Source organism: Arvicola amphibius, chromosome X (genome assembly GCF_903992535.2).
Source record: "Arvicola amphibius chromosome X, mArvAmp1.2, whole genome shotgun sequence".
In the NCBI taxonomy this organism is placed as follows: domain Eukaryota; kingdom Metazoa; phylum Chordata; class Mammalia; order Rodentia; family Cricetidae; genus Arvicola; species Arvicola amphibius.
Genome location: NC_052065.1, coordinates 91,899,835 through 91,921,500, shown reverse-complemented (window position 1 = coordinate 91,921,500; position 21,666 = coordinate 91,899,835). Strand labels below are relative to the sequence as shown.

Below are 21,666 nucleotides of genomic sequence, written 5' to 3'. Positions count from 1 at the left end.
GCCTTTGTAAAAAATCACTAAAGGGTTCTCTCTGACCCTGTTTAACTCTGATATATGATTCCAGTCTCTGTCCTGGGTCTTGAACCCTGTCCCAAGCCTTTAAAGCTGCTGTAGTACATATGGATAAGGTGTGTTCATCATAATTCGCTTGTTCCAGAGGATCGGAGAAAAGTCCTTCACCTAGAATTTGATCTAGGGAGATCTCAATTCCCTTTGCTCTTTCCTGCTGTTCTAAAAGTTTAGCCTCTTGTCTGAACATGCATTTCCAATTTAATTGTGACCCACTCTCTAGAACAGCTGATACTAATTGTACCCAATCATGGGGCGTTGCCTTATTGCTTATAGACCAAGTTTTGAGCATCTCTCTAACAAAGGACGAATGTAGCCCAAAGTTCATAATGGCTTGTTTAATTTCTTTGAGATCATTCATACGGACGGGTTCCCATGTATATTCCTTGATGACTTTAGGGTTTTTGGAACCAGTCACCTTTTCTGACGTTACTATTGGAAAGGCAGGTAGAACTTTATGGAAATTATCCCGGAGAGTTTTACTCATTGACGGAGTTAAATTTCGCCTTTGTACCGTTTGCTCCTGTTCTATAATTTCCTCAATCTTTTCTAATCTGCTTACTATTCCCTTCTGTAAGGCCTGGATCTCCTGTCCAGAATTATGCTCCAAGGCCTTCATGGAGGATTCCAAAACATGAAGTTTGTCCAGTAGAGTTAGTGTCTCATCCTTGGATAGAATTTTCATGGCATGAATTGTGCCTTCTTGTATTGACAATCTGTCAGCCAATCTGTCATATCCTTTAGACAAAGTCCGATTTTCACATTCAGCAGTTTTAATTCTCTCTGATAATGTTTCAGACAGGGACTGAAGTTTACGATCCAAATCAGCTGTTCTCTCCTCCGCAGCAATGAATCTCTCCTTAATATCAGACTGTAGTTTTTCTAAATTTTGCTCATTTGACCGAGTCATATCAGACAAAGCCCTATTCCCTTCCTTGAGACCTTCAAACTCTTTCTTGGTGTCAGTCTGAATTGTTTTTGCAAATACCTCGACCGACTTAAAGTTGTTACTCAAAACAGTTGTGCCCTTTCTTAAGCATTCAACCTCTGTCCTAAGAATCCTGGTTTCATTCTGTAAGGACTTTATCATTTTTCTATTTTCAAACCATGTAAGGGAGAAACCAAATACGAGAAAAATTGCAAGCCCTATAAACATCCAAGTTATGGGAATATCATATGTATCCTGTAATATTTCTACCATAGTACAATTAAATAGACTGCAGAAGCTTTCAACGGTGATATGGTCAGACATTTTTTTTTTTTTTTTTTTTTTTAATCAAAAGAAATTTTACCTGAAATGACCGTTCCCTGCCAGTAGGTCGCTAGGGCAATAACCGCTCGGCCAAACCGAGTCTGCAGTACCGGCGGAGCTCAAATGTTGGGACTCTGGCAGTAACCGCTAGTCTCCGGCAGGTCAGGGCCCAGGCCGAACTCAGCCGGGACTGGTGCTGCCTGAGGGGTTAGCGAGCTCGGACTGAGTCACCCGCGCGCACACACACACACGTCCTTTGCTCCGTACAAGCGGGGCTCGGACAGGCTAGTCTGGGAAACTGCTCTGAAGCAATCAAGAGCCCAAGGCCGAATCCCTGCCACGCAGTGTGGGAACTGGAGCTGAAGGCTCCCAAATGCCCTAGTTGGACGCCAAATGAAGGTGCGTGGTTGATCGGCAGTTATGATTCACCAGACAAGCTTTAATATATATAAGTCAGTTTTAATAAAGGAAAAGAAAGGGAACTTACAAATCCAAGGTTCCAGCGAGGAGGGCAGGAAAACAAAGAGAGAGCGGGCCGCAGGCCCGCAAGATTTTATAAGTCAATATTAGCCTAAGGGGGACACGCCTAAGAGGGACACGCCTAAGAGGGACACGCCTTTAGACTAAGGGGGGCACGCCTTCAGACCAAGGGGGACACGCCTTACAAAACAAGGTTTTGGGCTAGGCTTCCCCTTCAGGCTCTGAACTGGCCAGGGCTCAGTACCAGCTGAGCTGGAGGAAAGACAACGATTCCAGAATCAACTTACCATAAGCCTCTCTGAAGAGTCCAGTACTAAAGGACTAAGATAACAACAGCACGTTTCTCTTTTGCTGTTGTTCTCCTCTCCCTCCCTCTCTCTCCGTGTTATTTTTAGTTTAAGTTGCCATACTGGCTGGTTTTATGTTAACTTGACACAGAGGGGGTTACGAGAGAGAAAGGAGCCTCAATTGAGAAAATGCCTCCATAAGATCTGGCTGTAAGGCATTTTCATAATTAGTGATTTATAGGGAAGAGCCCAGGCCAGTGTTGGTGGGGTCACCCCTGGGAGCTCTATAAGAAAACAGGCTGAGCAAGCTATGAGCAGCAAGTCAGTGCAGCACCCCTCCATGGCCTCTGCATCAGCTCCTGCCTCCAGGTTCCTGCCCTGCTTAAGTTCCTATCCCGACTTCCTTCAGCGATGAACAGATAGATACATGGAATCATAAGCAAAATAAACCCTTTCCTCCCCAAGCTGAGTTTGGTCACGGTGATTCCTCAGAGCAGTAGTAACCCTAAGACAGCTGCCTTCAGGTTTTCATTTTTATTCTTGTTACTGTTATTCCCTTCGTCTAATTTTATCTCTGTATTTGTTCCCTTTGTTTCCCTCACACACTTCTGCTTTTCTATTTCCTTTCCTTTATGTGTTTTTTTTTTCGTTTTCCCTTTCCAGCTCTCTACTTGTATATAATTCACTTATTACAATTACTCTAATTTCTAACTTTGTAACTTACTGTGGTGCTTTAATGAGAATGGCTCCAATAGGCTCATTTATTTACGTGCTTAGCTGCCAGTTGGTGAATTGTTTGAGAAGGATTAGGAGGCATGTCCTTGTTGACAGTGGTATGTCCTCCTTGGAAGAGGTATGTCACTGGGTGTGAGCTTTTGACACCCACGTCTCTCTCTGCCTGCTGCCTGTGGATCAGGATATAAAGTTCTGGGCTTCTGTTCCAGGGCCATGCCTGTCTGCTTGAAGCAAGTCCCCAATTAAATGCGTTTTTTTAAAAGAGTTGCCTTGCTCCTTGCGTCTCTTCACAGCAACAGTAACATAACTAAGACACTTATACTATATTCTTGTTACCATTTGTTTGTACATGGTTATTGGTGGTACAGCAGTTGGCTTTAATTAATTTTAATAGTATTTCTGTTATCTGGAATGGTTTAGTATTGTGCTGTAATATCAATTTGTTTTCTCCTCTGGGACCATTCCTGAGCAGGGACACCTTCAAGAAAACGGCACTCATAAAGAAGAGCCTAAATCAAATGAGGAGAAACACCTATGCAAATTACAACTCAGAAACCCAAATCCCCCCCCCCAAAAAAAACAAAACAAGGTAAAATGACTCCTCCAAAAGACTGCAACTTCTCAACTACAGAATCTAAACATTCTGAAATGGCTGGAATGTCAGCAAAGAACTCAGAAGTCTCATGGAAAAAAAGTGATCAAAGAATTTAAAAACGATTCAAGGAAACTGATAAATGAAGTAAGTAAAATCAATTCAGGACCTGGCGAGGAAATTCATCAAGGAAATTGAAATTAGGAAAAGAAAAAACCTAATGGAAATGAAACTCAATGTCCAATAAAAACAAACAACAATGAAAAACAGTGAATAATAAATAAATAAATAAATAAATAAATTTAAAAATCAAGATCCAAATGTGCCAGCTCACTGGTAAAGACATTAAAGCAAAGGGATGGAAAAGCATGTAGAAATTCAGTAAGTGAACGCTGAAGACAAGCAGGAGTAACTATAGTTCTAATAAAGTACTCTTAGGCAAAAGTTGAGAGACAAATATGATCACTACATATTATAATGAGGGGTACGTTCAATTTCATAAAACACTACCTGACAGAGGAAAAATAGTTTCAGACTCAATAATAGTCTGTTATTTCAATATCTACTGTCATTAATAGATAATGGTCTATCTCACTATTAATAGACAAACCACTCAGAGTCAGTGAAACTCCAGAGTTACACTGCACCACAGACGAGAGGGACTTAACCAACATCTATAGAGCAATGTAAGCAACAGCTCTACGATACACACGCTTCTCAGCATCAAATGGATCCTTCTCTTAAAAAAAACACATTTTAGGCCACATAACAAATAGAAAAGAAATAACTTCTTTAATTTCATCAGGTCATAATGAAATCAAACTACAACTCAATAGCAAGAGAAACTACCTAAAATATGCAGACATGTAGATTAAGCAACACTCTGGAATGATCACTGAAGAAATCAAGAAGTATGTATGAGCCTGCTCCAACAAAGTCCGCTAGGGTACCTGGAGTCAGGGGTGGGGGCACTAAGGCCAAGAAAATGTCAGATGAAAGAAACAGACAGAAAACACAGGATAGATCCAGGAGGTGTGTTGGTAAATACCAATCAGCCCCGACTTTATTTCAGAGCCTGCTTAGACACAAAAGCAGAACAAAGCACAGCACAGTCAGTCAGTATCTAACCACAAGACTACTCTGTCCTTGAGCAAGCAGTTTTATTTTTCTGTCTGGATGTATCCTCGGCTGTACACCAAGTTTGTGTCTTAGTAGATAATGTGTTCTTTCCCACGGGCTTAATCAGAACATTCTCACAGCCCTCAAGGAGGCAGGTAGAGAAGGCAAGCTTGAACTCAACTGAGTTTTACGTCAGAATTGACTCCAGGTGGAAATTGAGTCATTTGTGGGCCACCACAGAAGTATATTTAAAAATCCTATATTCAAAAAGTAAAAACACAATTTATTCAAATTTTTAGAATAGAATACAAGAAGTTCTAAGAGGGGAGTTTGTAGTTATGAGTGCTTGAATAAAGAACTCAGCCACTGTGCAATCCCTGATGAAAGCAGCAGCTATTGTAGGCTGACTGCAGGTCTCCTCCTTTCCCTCTGCTTCGTGAGATGCAATCCCCCAGTCTCATCCCCAGCTGTACAATAGAAAACCTGTGGCAGCCTCCCCAAAACCAACGGCCACTGGATCCCACATATCTTCCCCTCTGAACCTCCCTCTCTCCCAACTCTTGTATCATCCCAGCCCCCAATTGCAGCAGGCACTCCCTGGGAACCCACAGGCCACTCCAGTCAGAAAACTGGGTGGGCTGATGGCAGATCTTCACTTCTCCCTCTGCTCCTCCAAATCCAGTCCCTACTCTCACCCCCAGCTCTGCGCAGAACATGTATGAATCACAGCCTCCTTTCTCCTCCTATTTCCATCTCCAGGGGATCACACTGACATTCCCTGCCAACCTTCCTTTCCCCTGACCCACTGCTCTGTCCCAGCTCTTAGGAACTGCCAGGCCATTCTGACCAGGGAAGCAGATAGGCTAACTGCACATCTTCTCTCCCTCCACTCCTCCAAGCCCAATCCCCCAGTCTCACGGCAGCTCTGTAGAAGACCTGCGGTGACCTCTCCTTACTCTCTGCTCCCATTCCCATGGGAGTAACAAAGCAGATTCTGGTGGAACATTCTTCTTTCTTCCCTCCTGTGAAGGTCCTCTACCATCCCCAGTCCATCCTAAGTGTCAGGCCCCAATACCCCAAAACACATTTTACCTCAAAACCCCAGTCCTCACAGCAATCAGAACCAATCAGAAAATTTTAATCCTACACAACACACAGTCACCACACTCTCCTAAGAACAAGAGAGGAAACAGAAACCAAGGAACAAAACATCCACCCAACAAAGACAAGACCAGATATCAACGCCTAGAATTAATCTTCCAAATCCCAGATGCCTAGATGCAAGCCTAAAAACACAATCAGTAACAGCCAGGACAATATGTCTCCAAACATCCCAGCAACCCTACCTCAACAGACCCTGAATATTCCAACATAGCTGAAACACAGAAATAGGACCTTAAAACAGCCTCTTTGAATATGATAAATATCCTTAAAAGAAATAAACCCCAAAAGGAAACCTATAAAAACACAAACAGTTGATGGAAACAAAACTGTTCGCGACCTGAAAGTTGAAATAGAATCAATACAGAAAACTCAAACTGACAGAAAGCTGGAAATGAAAAATTTAGGAATTCAGACAAAATCCACAGAAGCAAGCTTCACCCACAGACTACAAAGATGGAAGACATAATCTCAGGCATCAAATACATAGTGAAAGAAATTGATACATTTGTCAACGAAAATGTTAAATATAAAAACTCCTGGCAAAAAACAGATAGGAAATATGGGCCACTATGAAAAGAACAAACCTAAGAATAATAGTAATAGAGGAAGAAGGAACACAGGTCAAAGGCACAGAAAATATTTTCAACAAAATCATAGAAGAAAATTTCTTTAACCTAAAGGAGATACTTATCAAAGTACAAGAAGCATAATGAAAACCAAATAGATTGGTACAGAAAAGAAAATCACCTTGACACATAATAATCAAAGCACTAAATGTACAGAACAAATAAAGAATATTAAAAGCTACAAGGGAAAAAGACCAAGTAATATATAAAGGCCGACCTATTAGAATAAGATCTGACTTCTCAATGGATACCTTAAAGCCAGAATGGCCTGGGCAGATTTCTGCAGACTCCAAGAAACCACACACTACTACACTCAGCAAAACTTTCAGTCACAAAAGGCGGAGAAAAATAACACATTCCATGACTAAACCAAATTTAAGCAGTATCTATCTACAAATCCAGCCCTACAGAAGGTGCTAGAAGGCAAACTACAACCTAAGGAGGTTAACATATCCATGAAAACCCAGGGAATAATTCCAGACCAGCAAAGTCCAAAGAAAGGAAATACAACAATGACTGCAGGTAAGGCACACAGAGGTCCTTGGGCTCCCAGATGAGCACCACGACAGCCAGCAATGGGAAGCATGCACAGTTGTCTCTTCAAAGGAATATATGTATAACCTGTTTTCCGCCCAGAAAGCTGAGAATGGATGCTATGTGGCCTGGTGACCTCTGAGCTATCTGTATCGCCAGGCCATACCTGCATCCCCCTCCATCCTTCTCCTCAGATCCTTATCTTGATCATTATTTTTAGGTCAATCTATAAAACCCACCTTTTCGGGAGACATTACATATTCTTTAAAAACAGGAGCTCAGGTAGTTTATAGCCTGGTGTCACACTGTCTTTACAATGGAGAAATCACACCAGATCCATCCCCTAAACGTCACATGCAGTCAATCTATAGAACTCATCTTTATGGAAGAGGTCAAGCATACTTTACAAAGAGTTTCAATGTAATCATGTCTTAAGCTTGGTTGTGCACATGGGATTGGGTTAATTATCATCACAAAACTTTTTTTCCAGATTGTCTTGTGCCTAAATATGCCTGAAATAAACTACCTGGTGAGATACTCTAGCTGTCTGAATCAATATGGCTACTGAGTAGTATTTAACTGGACTTCCTTCTTACTGTACATGCATCAGCCCTCTGATGGCCTTGGTGGTCTCCCCCAGAAACAGCAAAATGGCAGAAATCAACAATCGTTGGTCTTCATTCCCCAATAAAAAGATATAAAGTAACAGAAAGGATGTAAAAATAGGAGCCATCCTTTGGCTGCATCCAAGAAACATGACTTGGGAGTGCAAACTCATACAACCATTACAGAAATCATTGTGGCAGTCCTCAGGAAGCTGGGAATCAGTCTACCTCAAGACCCAGCTACACCACTCCAGCATATACCCAAAGGATGTTTTATCCTACCACAAAGACACTTGCTCAACCATGTTCATTGCTGTTATTCAGAATAGTCAGAAATTTGAAACAACCTAGATGCCCCTCAACAGAAATATGGATAAGGAAAATGTGGTACATTTATACTCTGTATAATTTTATACTCAGACATTGAAAAATGACATCATGAAATGTGTACGAAATGGATGAAATTAGAAAAAATAATCACACTGAGTGAGGTATTCTAGACTCAGGAAGATAAATATGGTAAGTATTTGCTTCTATGTAGATATTAGCTATGAAGGCAATAATAACCAAGCTACAATCCATAGAATCACAAAGGGTGGGCAGAGAGTAAGTAACTAGAGGAAATAGATAGATCTCATAAGGAAAGGAAAATAGAAAATATGCATAGATGAGTGATGTAGGTGTGTCTTCTATCTATCTGATGATTTCATTGGTTAATTAATAAAGAAACTGCTTGGCCTGATCGGTCAGAACATAGGTGGGTAGAGTAGACAGAACAGGATGCTGGGAGTGAGGCAGATACCTCGGGCAATCACCATGCCTCTCCTCTCTGGGACAGATGCGATGGAGCTAGCCGCCAGGTCAGACATGCTGAATCTTTCCAGGTAAGACACCACTCATGGTGTTACACAGATTATTAAATATGGATTAAAGCAAAATGTGAGGATTAGCCAATAAGAGGCTGAAACTAATGGGCCAGGCAGTGTTTAAAAGAATACAGTTTGTGTGTTGTTATTTCCAGGGCTAAGCTAGCTATGCAGGAGCCAGGCGGGATGAAAAGCAGGCCTGCCCTCAGCTCCTTACTACAGATGAGGAGGGAGTAGAAGTGAGAGGATCAAGTGGGAAGGAGGAGGAGGAGGAGAGGGGGGTTGTAGGAGGAAATACAGGGAGAGACAGTTAAAATTAAGGGGTATTTCACTAGTATGGAATCCTAATACAGTAAAAACTTAACAAAATAAATACATATTATGAAGGGCGATCCATATGAACTAGCCAAATGATAGGGGAAACAAACACATCCTGTCACCAAATGAAGCTTTTAGTACCAGGATTTGATTACATCTAACCAAGTTGGCCCCATGGGAACTCATGTAGACATAAAATGACTCCTAAGTACATTCTACTATACCCACAGACCCGTGAGCTTTGCTCAGCCATCATCAGAGAAGCTTTCTCCTGCAGTAGATGGGGACAAATACAGAGACCCGGAGCCAGATATACAGAGAGTGAGACCTTGAAACACTCACTCAGTCCTAAACCATATCCATTAAATCCCTCCCCTCACGGCTCAGGGAACCTGCAGAGGAGGAGACGGAAAGATTGTAAGAGCCAGAGAGTACGGAGAATATCAAAGAGACAAGAGCTAAACAGAGCATGACTGAGGTGCACACATGAACTCACAAAGACTACGAAAGCAAGCATAGGGCATGCACAGATCTGCACCAGATTCGGTCCCAGAGCTCAGAGAAAACTTGGACATAAACCCCCATATCCCTAACTCAGAAGCTCTCCAACTGATAACCACTCGAAAACGAAAAATTAGTTCTCACTGGAGATACAAACCAAAGCCAGCCCCCATACCCAGCAATTGATCACCAACATGAAATGAACTCAAAGGTGTCTTTGGAGGTTCTCTGTTTCATAATGTTGTGTGCGTGCGTGCGTTATTATGGTTTCTGATTTAGTGCTTTTATGAGATTCCTGAGGATGTTAACCTTTTTTTTTTTTTAAGATTTACTTATTATGTATAGAGTGTTCTGTCTGCATGTATGCCTGCACATCAGAAGAGGGCACCAGATCTCATTACAGGTGGTTGTGAGACACCATGTGGTTGCTGGGAATTGAACTCAGGACCTCTGGAAGGAAAGTCAGTGCTTTTACCTCTGAGCCATCTCTCCAGCTCTATATGTGTTTCTTATGCTTTCTCTTTTTTCCATTTGTTTGCTTTGTCATATTCAGGTCTTATTTATCTTATTTCATTTTGTTTTATTATCATTCTGTTTTCTAAGAAAAGAGGGGTGATGATTCAGATGAGAGCGGAGGTGGGGAAGAGTTGAGGAGTTCTGGGAGGAAAAACTGTAATCAATAAATTGTATGAAAAAGGTCTGTTTTTAATAAAAGAAAACTAGTGGAGCACTTGTGCGGGGCCATCTTTGGGGCCGAGAGACCCAGCGAGACTGCCCCCCCTCCCCCGCCCTCGAGCAGATCTGCACCGGCCTCCCCGAGAGCAAGCCGGCCACCGCGACCGCCACCGCGCTAACCGCCACCGAGGTGCCGGGAGAGAGCGGAGAGGCGGCATGAGTGAGGCAGGCGAGGCCACCACCGACGGCACCACGCTCCCGCAGGCCGCGGCCACCGCGCCCAAGAGCCCGGCGCGGCGGCGCGCCCCAGGGCCCCGGCGCCCGCTGCTCTGCTCGCGGGGAGCCATGGCGGAAACGCAGCCCCCGCGGGCAGCGAGGACGCGGAGAAGAAAGTTCTCGCCACCAAAGTCCTTAGCACTGTCAAATGGTTCAACGTCAGAAATGGATATGGATTTATAAGTCGAAATGACACCAAAGAAGATGTGTTTGTACACCAGACCGCCATCAAGAAGAATAATCCACGCAAGTATCTGCGCAGTGTGGGAGATGGAGAAACTGTAGAGTTTGATGTGGTTGAAGGAGAAAAGGGTGCTGAAGCAGCAAATGTGACTGGTCCAAATGGAGTTCCTGTAGAAGGGAGTCGTTATGCTGCTGATCGGTGGCGCCTCTACAGACGCGGCTACTATGGCAGACGCTGTGGACCTCCCGTAATTACGCTGGGAGGAGGAGGAGGAGGAAGGGAGCGGCAGCAGTGAAGGATTTGAACCCCCTGCCACAGATGGGCAGTTCTCTGGGGCCAGGAATCAGCTGCGCCATCCCCAGTATCGCCCTCCATACCGGCAGCGGCGTTTTCCGCCTTACCACGTGGGACAGACCTTTGACCATCGCTCAGGGGTCTTTCCCCATCCCAACAGAATGCAAGCTGGTGAGATTGGTGAGATGAAGGAAGGAGTCCCTGAGGGAGCACAGCTCCAGGTTCATCGGAATCCAACTTACCGCCCAAGGTTCCGCAGGGGACCTGCTCGCCCACGACCTGCCCCTGCTATTGGAGAGGCTGAAGATAAAGAGAATCAGCAAGCTGCCAATGGCCCGAAACAGCCATCTGCCCACCGTGAATTCCGACGCCCCTACAACTATCAGCGCCACCCCTGTCCCCTGAACACTGTTTCACAAGATGGCAAAGAGACCAAGGCTGGTGAAGCAGCAACTGAGAACCCAGCTCCAGCCATGGAGCAGAGCAGTGCCTAGTGACCCTGGCCCCCCAGGCACCTTCACCACCAGCAGGGTGACCTTAAGAATTAAAGACCATTCTAAAACAAGGCAAAAAGTACACCCACGACCTTACCAACACCAAAGAAACATCTAAGCAATAAAATGGAAGACTAACCAAGATTTGGACATTAGAATGTTTACTGTTCTCTTGCTGTTCTTATAGAGGGCATTGTTTGGTTCCTAGCACCCATATCTAGTACCTCACAACTGTGTGCTAACGCTAGTCCCAAGGGATCTGTGTCCATCTTCTGGCTTCTGGGGATATTTGTGGACATATGGCACTCATGCATGCAAGCAGGTATACACATGTGCACAGAAATAAAAATAAATATAAAAAATAGTTTGAAGAGCAAGGCCTTATAGAATTCAGAAGTGAAACTGTCAATCCTGGGAACTTTTTGTTTTGCTGAATTGAATTTTTATTCCCATTATAGATGTGTTTGAGTTGTTTATTACCTCTTTGTTTTGGTTTTAAATTTTTTTTTTTTGAGACAGGGTTTCTCTGTGGCTTTGGAGCCTGTCCTGAAGCTAACTCTTGTAGACCAGGCTGTCCTTGAACTCAGAGATCTGCCTGCCTCTGTCTCCCAAGTGCTGGGATTAAAGGCATATGCCAGCACCACCCAGCTTGGTAGGATTAAAATGGTAAAAATGGCCATTTTATCAAAAAGCAATCTACAGATTCAGTGCAATCCCCACTAAAATCAACACAATTCTTTATAGACCTTAAAAGAACAATACTCAATTTCATACAGAAAAAAAGTCAGAATAGCTAAACAATCCTGTACAAAAAAAAAAGAACTTCTGGAAGTATCACCATCCCTGATTTCAAGCTCTACTACAGAGCTATAGTAATATAAACCTCATGATGTTGGCATAAAAACAGACAGGTGGATAAATGGAATTGAACTGAAGATCCAGACATAAATCCATCCAACTATGGATACCCAAAAGCCTAAATTATACAATGAAAAAAAGAAAGCATATTCAATAAATGATGCTGGTCTAACCGGAAATTGGCATGTAGAAGAAAGCAAATCCTTTAATCCCAGCATACGGGGGGGGGGGGGGGGGGGGACGAGGCAGGTGATCTCTGTGAGTTGAAGGCCAGGCTGGACTGCAGAGTGAGTTCCAGGACAGCCAGGGCTGTGACACAGAAAAACCCTGTCTCTAAAAATCAAAATAAAAAACCAAACAACAAAAAGAGTACTGTGGGACAAGGTTTTGTACCCTGTAAAGATTTGTCACTTGGTTTAATAAAGCACTGATTGGTCAGTAGCCAGGCAGGAAGTATAGGTAGGGTGGCCAGAATAGAATTCTGAGAAGAGAAAAGGCTCAGCCTGCTGTGATCACCCAGACACTGAGGAAGCAAGATGAGAATGCCTCACTAATAAAAGGTACCAAGCCATGTGTCTAACACAGACAAGAATTATGGATTAGTTAAAAATATGCCTAAGCTATTGGCCAAACTGTGTTGTAATTAATATAGTTTCTGTGTTATTATTTGGGTCTGGGTGGCTGGGAAACGAACGAACAGTCCCTGCTTACAAAAGAAAGCAAATGGATCTATATCGCCCTGAACAAAATACAAGTCCAAGTGGATCAAAGACCTCAAGAAAAGTCCTAATATACTGAACATGATAGAAGAGAAAGTGGGTAATAATCTCAAAAGCATTAGCACAGGAGGTAACACATTAGCACAGACACTGTAATCAACAATAAATGGAACCTCATGAAACTGAAAAGTTTCTGTAAGACAAAGTACACTGTCAATAGAACAAAATGGCAGCCTACAGAATGGGAAAACATCTTCATCAACCTGAAATCAGACATATGGCTGATTTCCAAAGACGTGTAAAATTTACACAATGGAGTACTACTCAGCTATTAAAAAACAAGGACAGTGGAAAATCTGAAGTACATATATACACTCACATATACTATACACAAAAAATTAACAAACGAATCTTGTCATTTGTAAGAAAATGAATAAAACTGGAGGTCATGATGTTAAGAAAATGAGCCACAGAAAGACAAATGTTAAAATTTTTCTTATGTGAAATCAATCCCCCCCCCAGTGTCTGTGTATAAAACCCACATTACATAATGAACAAATGTTGATAACTTTTAAAAGAATATTTACAATTATCTGATGTATCAGGAAAATTATATTTATTTGGGGAACTATAGTAAATCTTATCATAAACTTTAAAAAATTTGTGTGTGTGTGTGTGGCTATGGGCATGTGCTTGCCATGGCTGTCTGTAGGTTAGAGTGTAACCTCAGATTCCTCCTCGAGACTACATTTTTTTCTGAGACAGTGTCTGTCTGTGTAACAGCCCTGGCTGTCCTTGGAACTTACTTTGTAGACCAGGCTAGTCTTGAATTCACAGAAATCCACCTGCCTCCACTTCCAGGATTGCTGAGATTAAAGATGTGTGCCACCACCTGCTGGCTGCATCTCTTGTTTTGCTATTCACAAAGCCAGGCTAGCTGGCTTCTGAGCTACCTGTTGCTGCCTTTCTTCTACCCTCCAGAGGACTGGGATTAGAGATACCTGGCTTTGTGTAGATTTTGAGGATTCAAAACTCTAGTCCTCCATCTATGTGGCAGTTGCTGTTACCAACTGACCTGACCTGTGCTTCCAGCCTCTAAACATTTTTATAAGAATATAAAAATATATAAAAAAACTGTTTTAGAAAATGTTCTAGCCATGCTTGGTAGTACATACACTTACTCCTAGCACTTCAGAGGCGGTGGCAGGTTGATCTCTGTAAATCTGAGGTCAGCCTGGTCAGCAAAAAAAATCTTAGGCCAGCCAGGGCTACATAGTGAGTCCTTGTCACAGAAACAAAAACTCAAACAACTCAATATTCCTATTAAAAATTACTACTGAAAATATGCCAAAGAAAATTACTACTAAAATGTCATAATATTTCAGATTTTTGCTTTTTTTTATAATTGTTTTTAAGATAAGAGTCTCTCTACATAGACCCAAATGTCCTGGAACTCTGTAGACTAGGCTGGCCATGAACTCAGAGACCCACCTGCCTCTGCCTTCCAAGAGCTGAGATTAAAGGCCTGGGCCACACTGCCTGGCTAATGTTAGAGGTTCTTAATGCATGCAAACCTATTATCTTTAAAACAAATGAAACCAAAGAAAGAATTTTTAAAAGGAAATCCACTTTCCCTTGACTGCCCCTTTGAACCTACCTCCCTGAAATAACAAATGTTAAAAGTAAGGCATTTATACTCTACTGCCTCAGTTCTCTTTTATATATGCAAAGGGATATATGTATATTCTTACTTTATGCATTTCAGTAAAAAAGAACCAGAGTGGCAACTGGTGGGCATACATCTTTACTCCCAGCACTTAGGAGTCAGACACAGACGTATCTCTGTAAGTTCAAAGCCAGTATGATCTACATATACATAGTGAGTTTCTGTCTCAAAAAAAAAAGAATCATAGAAAACACCCTCCAACTGTACACGCAGTTTTGCCATTTGGTCCTCAACATAGGCCCACAGAGAGAAACTAATATTCAGTTAAGAAGGTCATATAATAAACAGCAAAACAGGACTTCAATCCCAGCACTTGGGGAGAGGCAGGTGAATCTCCGTGAGTTTGAGACCAGCCTAGTCTACAGAGTTCCAGGACAGGCTCCAGGCTCCAAAGATACACAGGGAAACCCTGTGCCAAAAAACCAAAAAGGGAAAGAAAAAAATGCAAAGCAGGATTCAGTCTGTGATTTGGTTTCTGACGTTTATAAGTCACTGAGCATTCTTTTCCAATGTTTAAGATTCATTTATGTTTATGGGTGTTTTGTGTACATCTGCACACCAAAAAAAGGGGTGGGCACCATATCCCGTAGTTGAGGTTGTGAGCCACCATGTGGGTGCTGGGAATTGAGGTTGCGACCTCCAAGAGCAGTCGTGCCCTTAACGGACTTCCTCCAGCCCCTTGCCTGAGCATTTTAACAGATATATCACACATTTCTGATGACAGGATAGGAGTGATTTCTGCATAATCTCGGAGAGCTTCAGCAGTGAATGGAAGAAATGAAAGGGTCCTGATTATGAACTGCCACCTTTGGCGCTTGAGGCGGCAGAGGCAGCGGGTGGGGCTCGGAGGTGCTTGGTTTGGGAGAAATAAGCGCAAATTATCATGGGGGCTATGGAGGATGGAGCTACCCCCAGACTACACCCCTTCAGTTGCGTCAGGAAAACCCCGTGTGGTTGGCGCATCCAATGGCAGTTTCAATTCTGGAACATTCTATAAAAAAGAGCGGGCTTTTTCAGGCACGGGACAAACTATTACACTTGGGGGTACAACTTTTGAAACTTGTTTAGATTATTATTTATTTATGTATTTATTTATAGTTTTTTTGTCTGTTTAACTTTTTCTGTCAGGGGATCTCAATACTAACAACAGCTGGTTCCCAGTTGTCTCTGGCACGAACAGTGTCGGGGCGGCGCTCCCTCACCTCCCCCTGCCGGTCCTGGAAATTGGAACAGTCCAAGAGCAAACCTCGCGAGATGTCGAGATGTTGGAACGAGACTTGTTCCTCGCGAGTCCTTTACTCTACAGCGGCTTGCCTGAGGAGGAGGACTGGAATTTGCCCTGTTCTGTCGCTGTCGCTGTCGGCTGTCTGCTTTGGTTAGCAGGCTGGTCTTGTGGTAGGTGTGTTGGACAGGTAAGTCCTCTGGCCACTAGTGAGAGCGGTGAGTCTGGGGAGGGTGCCCTAGCTAGACAGAAAGCCTTCCAAGAAGTCACTTTTAAATAAACTTGGCTGGCAGGTCGCAGGGGAAAGGCGAGCGAAGGTCTTGATGGGAGGCTTAAGGGGCGAGGTTGTGCTATCAAAGACCTATGACAGGCTGTTCTGTTCTTACAGGGCCCGCAAAGCCCCTAAGGCATTCAGCCATCAGCCATCATGAATCCCGAGGATCCCTCTAGCGGGTTCCGGCATGGCAAGGTGTTAACGTTCATCAACGAGCAAATGTCCAAACAACCAGAAGGTCCCACATTCTACCAAGAGAACCTGACCCTGTCCTGGGAGGAGGTGGAAGAAAAGCTCCGAATCCTCCTGGAGGATAACGAGATGCCTAGCCCGGCTCAGGAAGCCTGTGCTTGGGGTGGCCTGGCCCTGGGTGTTCGCTTCGCTTGGAGGCAAGGCCACTTGCAAAGGCGCCGAGTGCAGTGGCTGCACGACTTCGCCTCCCTGCACCGGTCAGCGGCACATGCCTTGGCATCAGACCTGAAGAAGCTCACAGACCAGCAAGAGATGGAGCGCAAGGAGGCGGCCTTCCAGCTTCAGCTGGCCCATACCAAACTGGCGGAGGTGCAGAGAGAGCGGGACCTGATGAGACTGAAGCTCCTACACGCAGTAAGATTACCTCCTAACCCAGTTTTAGCCCCACCCTATGCCACCCCTCTGCCCATACCCCATTTCTGGAATATGGCTCAACTCGTCCCACTTCTCTCTAGGAGCTGAGGGCCTTTCCAGTTGGAGAGATGGCCATGACTAGAGCCCCTGCTACTGCTGGAGGGACAAAAGCAGAGACACAAAATGCAGGAGAGACAGAAAAGGTGACAACTAGTGATAGAGCAGTGGGTGAGCCAGAAAAGGAGACAGCCATGGCTGCCCCCAGGGAGCTGGAAGGCACAGGAGAACTGGGAGGAAACATCCTGGGTCATTTTGGAGTTGTGCATTGGAAAGATTATGGCTTGGGCTTGGAGGAGGAAGGGGAAGAGGGCAAATCTATTCAAACACTTAAATGTTCTGACTCTGGGCCCTTAAATCTCGGGTCCACACCCTCCCCACAATCTGTTACTGTCCAACTCCCTGTCTCATTCACATACTCATACGAAAGCCCCTTCCCAGTCACGCCCACCCCATCTCCGCCACCAAGCATTCTCACAGAACCTCAGATGCCTCCCTACTTCATGGCTACTGATATGAATATGTCGGACACTGAGGGCCCGACAGTATACCTCCAAGAACCCCCAAAAGAGTGCCAAAATAGTGGAGCTCAACAGCAGAGATCTGTGGATTGGAATTGCCCTTGGTGTAAAAATGTCAATTTTTCACAGAGTGAAAACTGCTTCCACTGTGGGAGGCGAATATGGCTGCAGAGCTCTCATTGAGTTCAGAAACATGATACAGAACAAAAAGTTACCATAGGGAAATCAATTTTCAGAGGTGGGAAAAGGAAAACGGGGGGGGGGGGGGTTCGTGGGAGTGGGAATGGGAAGGGGGAAACGTGGGATGGGTACAGATGGTGTGGGAGGGACAAGTTTTGATGATTTTTTGTATTCCAGATCATTAGCATTTGACACCCCAGAACTGCTTCACCTGTGTTGAGGGGTGGGTTGCAGGGATAGTGGTGTTTGGGTGTGTGTATGCATAGCCCCTCCCTAGTGGCTGGTGGGCCTAGACAGTAAAATATATAAAGACCCCACTCTTCTACTTACCTAGGCTTTAGAAGATGGAGCCAGAGGTTATTTGACCCATTCTAAGTCAAAGATTTCAGGCTGGAGGATATGAAGGGGAAGATTGAATTGTCAGGATAGTTTTGGATAAAGAACCAGTAGATCCCTGGAAGTCAGGGACAGGGTTATAGGCAGTGATTCTGGAAGCCACAGCCCATAGCTGGCCCTGGCTAAGGTAGGGAACAGAACCAGCTGCTTTCCAGTTTTAGCCAGATACTAGAGCCTCCAGGAGCTGACAACTATATAGAGGAGTTGATCAGTTGACTACAGAGAACTCAGCTACCTTTTATTTCTATGAAGTTGTGTTATGTAAGGTGCCATTTTACCTCAATCCCTTCTCTTTAAGATAAGTAGGTACCTGTTCTTAGCAAGTAGATCATTCTCATGTCAGGCACTTTTTCTTTCATATTTTGATTTTTCTTTGATTTTTTTAAAAAAAAAGGTCTCATGTAGCCTAGACTTGCCTCAAACTTACTAGTTACTGAGGATGACTGACTCCAAATCCTCCTGCCTCCACTTCTAAGCATTGACATTACCACGCCTGGCTCAGAATATTAGTTTCAAAATAATGCACCATTAAAGAAACTTAATGGAATTGGCAGGGGAGTTGAAGGGGAGAACAAGCAGTGAGGATTCCTTTATTCCAAGTCTCCAGGAATGAACTGGGTAGGATGCCTATGTTCTGAGGGAATTCTATTACAAGAAAAAGGTCAAGCCTCTGGCAGTCGTTCCTAGGAATGAACTGGATAGGAGGCTCAAGTTCTGGAAGAGTAATACAAGAAATAAAACCATCCAATGAAGCCTGAGATGGCTTAATCTCAGGTTTATGCTTGACTCAAAATCTTGGTGGAGATTTGCCACCCCTCTGAGAATTCTGAAATTATGCCAGCACCAGATGCAAACAAGGACTTCTGTGACTGTACAGCCTCTTAAGAGAATGCTTCCATAGTCCCCAGTGGGCAGAACCATGGACAGGTCTGAACAGGAAACTCCAAGGTGAGTCAGCAACTGATAAAGCACAGAGGGTTTGCTAGTCTACAGGGGCCAAGCACAGTGCTATCTGATGGGATTCTCCCTTCCAGTTCAGCAGCATGCTAAATGGAGGAGAATGAGGGTTTAAAAAGCTCTTGGTGTATTAAAAAATATAAAGTACAACAGAACTTTATCCCAGTAGGAGAGGAATGGTGGAGGAAGGTGGAGGTCGGGGGAGTGAGGAGTAGGAGGGGATCAGTCTGTTTCTTCCACTCTGTGGCTACAAAATGTGTTGAGAGGAACTATCTGTTTTAGGCCTCAGGCAGAAGGACTGTACCTGGACCAGACTGAGATACAACTGGAAAACTCCTGCCTATCTCTAGAGACTGTGAACCTGGAGAATAAGAAGCTGTTGTGTCATGGGACACCTGTAATAGCAGACATGTGACTTTGGGTTGTCTGTTGTTGGTGACGGTACAGTTATCTTCAGGACTGGAGGCCAGATCTCCACCCTGAAATTTTTGGGCTTGTTTATCCCCCTCTACTTCAGGGTTTCCTAACCTCATTGCACTTGACATCTGGATTTGAACAGTTCTTTGCTGTGAGGTAAGAGTTCTTGTGCACTGTAAGGCATTCAGCAGATTCCTTAGTCTGTCTGCGTGACCCATTCCCAACCCTTCAGTTTTGACCACCAAAACTGCCTCTGCATAGTGCCACATGTCCACTAGAGGGCAAAAAACCAACCTGAGTTGGGAACCTGTCAGACAATGAAGTGCATAGCCATGAGAACAGGTAAAGAATCAAAAGACAAGGACACAGAGGCTGAAGCTGGCTGTAAAATGTTCACTAGATCTGGTGCTTACTTTGGATCTTCAAGAAAACTCTGGGTGGTGTGACACCAAACTTCCAGGACTTAGGAGTGAAGGGAACTTCTACAAAAGTGGTTCTCAGCCTTCCTAATGCTGAGACCCTTTAATACAGTTCATGTTGCAGTGACCTCCATCCAGAAAATTATTGCTGTTGCTATTCTATAACCATAATTTTATTACTCTCATGAATTATAATGTAAATATCTGTGCTTTCCAGTGGTCTTAGGTGACCACTGTAAAGGGGCCATTTGACCCCCACAGTTCGAGAGCCAGTTCTCTACAAAGATTCTAGGTTGTGAAGGGAAGAAGTCAAGTGAGAGTCACGATTAAGAGAGGGCTATTTGTCACTTAGCCAACATGCTTGGGAAAAGATATTTGGGTAAACTATCTGACAAGCACTTAAACTCTAGTAAAAGCAGTGCTTTCATAGAGATTTCCTGAGATAAAACATTCCATCCTGCAGGAAAGCTCCTTACGACTCAGATGTTTTAAAGGAAGACTCGTTATTAGAAACTTGAGCTATTAAAGCGATTAACAGAAAAAGTTTTAAATGCAAGAGAAAAAATGATCTTGTGTACTGGATGGCTATATGGGAGGCATAGCCAATGGTATTAAAAGAAAAACAGTACTATGAAAGGGATCATTTTTGTTTTATGTTAGAATAAAAGTTTTTAAAAGTTCTTAGGTATATATGTTACATAGAAATGTTAAAAACTTTATATTTACAAAATTTTATTTCAGTATGAATTGAAAAGGTATGGAAAGACATGCAGCAAACAAGGTATCAGGCAGGGAAGAGAAGGCAGTGTGATATGGGCTATAAGATAAGAGGACAGGGAAGTTTGAGTAAAAGTTTTTTTATGTATCTATATTTTGAAAGTAATATGATGTTCATAAAAAATAAAGAAAACTCATTTACCCACTCAAGTTTGGAAAGGCTGTTTCTTCCTCAGGGATGGGAGGAAAAGAGGACAGCAGACACTGGTTTCTGTAGCAAAGGGGTGGGATTCCAGGAGGTGGCCAGGCTGCATGCCTACACGCATGTATGTATGTGAGCAATGTACCTGCAAATGAGAGAGGACAGAAGTTCAGGGCAGTGAGAAGCCATGCTCTGAACATCTTAGGAATAATAAAGCATAGAATAGGACATGGATGGAGAGAAAAAGATCATCAAGCTGCATGGACCAGCATAGGACCAAACTGAAAGGAAACTTAGACAATAGGAGTCTATAGAAAAACAGATTGCTCTTCTGGGACTCAAGGGCAGCACCTAACACAAAAACTCCTCCAACCCTACCACACTCTCACTGTAGCAGGAACACCACATCTGTGGATGCATAAGCAGAGTCCCAGCTATATTTTGTTTTCAGGTCCAATCTGCTGGAATTGTAATGTCTGTAACCCAGTCTTTAACACCTTAAAGAATTTAAAGCAAACTTCAACTTACTTTGAGTCTTTGACTTTACAGTATGGACTGCACAGTGCTTGATGGAACAGGTGTAGCTGACACACTGGCAAATTGTGCAACTGCAAGGACCTAAAATAAATGGAAAAGCAAAAATAATTCTAAAAGCTTGTTTTTTTAAATTTATTTGTATATTATTAAAATTTTCTGCCTCCTCCCTGCCTCCCATTTACCTCCTCCTTCCCCCTCCACTCCCCCTCCCTCTCGTGCCCAAAGAGCAGTAAGGGTTCCCTGCCCTGTGGGAAGTCCAATTTCCTCCCCCCTCCATCCAGGTCTAGGAAGGTGAGCATCCAAACAGGCTAGCCCCCTCCCCCAAAGCCAGTATATGTAGTAGGATCAAAACCCAGTGCCATTGTCCTTGGCTTCTCAGCAGCCCTCATTGTACACCATGTTCAGGGAGTCTGGTTTTATCCTATGCTTTTTCAGTCCCAGTCCAGCTGGCCTTGGTGAGCTCTGATTAGATCAGCCCCACCATCTTAGTGGGTGGGTGCTCTCCTCACGGGGGTAAGGGGTGCACTCATCCATTGCTGCTGGGAATGCAAACTTGTGCAACCACTTTAGAAAGCAGTGTGGTGGTTTCTCAGGAAATTCGGGATCAACCTACCCCAGGACCCAGCAATTCCACTCTTGGGAATATACCCAAGAGATGCCCAATCATACTATAAAAGCTTGTTTGAAGCTCTTTTTTTTACCCCATGCAAGTATTAATTTAGCTTAGAATTTACTTCATCTTACACATAAGGAAATTAAAGACAAAAAGGTTAAAATAAATTGGCCA

General features: G+C 43.6%; 4 protein-coding genes across 4 annotated transcripts in view; 2 read left to right on the top strand and 2 right to left on the bottom strand.

Moving 5' to 3' along the window:
* The window catches only part of LOC119804375 (retinol dehydrogenase 13-like), a 41,824-nt gene extending 36,248 nt beyond the window's left edge, over positions 1–5,576 (bottom strand). The window contains exons 1-2 of the mRNA XM_042054342.1: positions 5,491–5,576; positions 2,858–2,993 (exon numbers count right to left, since the gene is read on the bottom strand). Coding sequence (XP_041910276.1) covers positions 2,858–2,993; positions 5,491–5,576 — 222 coding nt within the window. The remainder of the gene's footprint in view (positions 1–2,857; positions 2,994–5,490) is intronic.
* Vsig1 (V-set and immunoglobulin domain containing 1) overlaps positions 1–21,666 on the bottom strand; it is a 197,463-nt gene that overhangs the window by 140,628 nt on the left and 35,169 nt on the right. Inside the window, 3 exon segments of the mRNA XM_038317312.1 lie at positions 17,565–17,624; positions 20,343–20,487; positions 20,871–20,960. The gene's annotated coding sequence lies outside the window, so the exon portion shown is untranslated.
* LOC119805352 (Y-box-binding protein 3-like) lies at positions 10,040–11,145 on the top strand. The gene is given in 3 exon segments (XM_038317313.1): positions 10,040–10,115; positions 10,118–10,545; positions 10,547–11,145. Coding segments are annotated over 3 exon segments (1,029 nt in total). The 3' UTR covers positions 11,072–11,145.
* On the top strand, positions 16,024–18,531 carry Tex13b (testis expressed 13B). Its single transcript, XM_038317314.1, has 3 exons — positions 16,024–16,476; positions 17,291–17,292; positions 18,435–18,531. Exons 1-3 carry the CDS (start codon positions 16,024–16,026, stop codon positions 18,529–18,531), a joined length of 552 nt encoding a protein of 183 aa, XP_038173242.1.

Excerpts from the sequence above, each read along its gene's own strand:
- Tex13b (XM_038317314.1), top strand. The coding sequence starts at position 16,024 with ATGAATCCCGAGGATCCCTCTAGCGGGTTCCGGCATGGCAAGGTGTTA.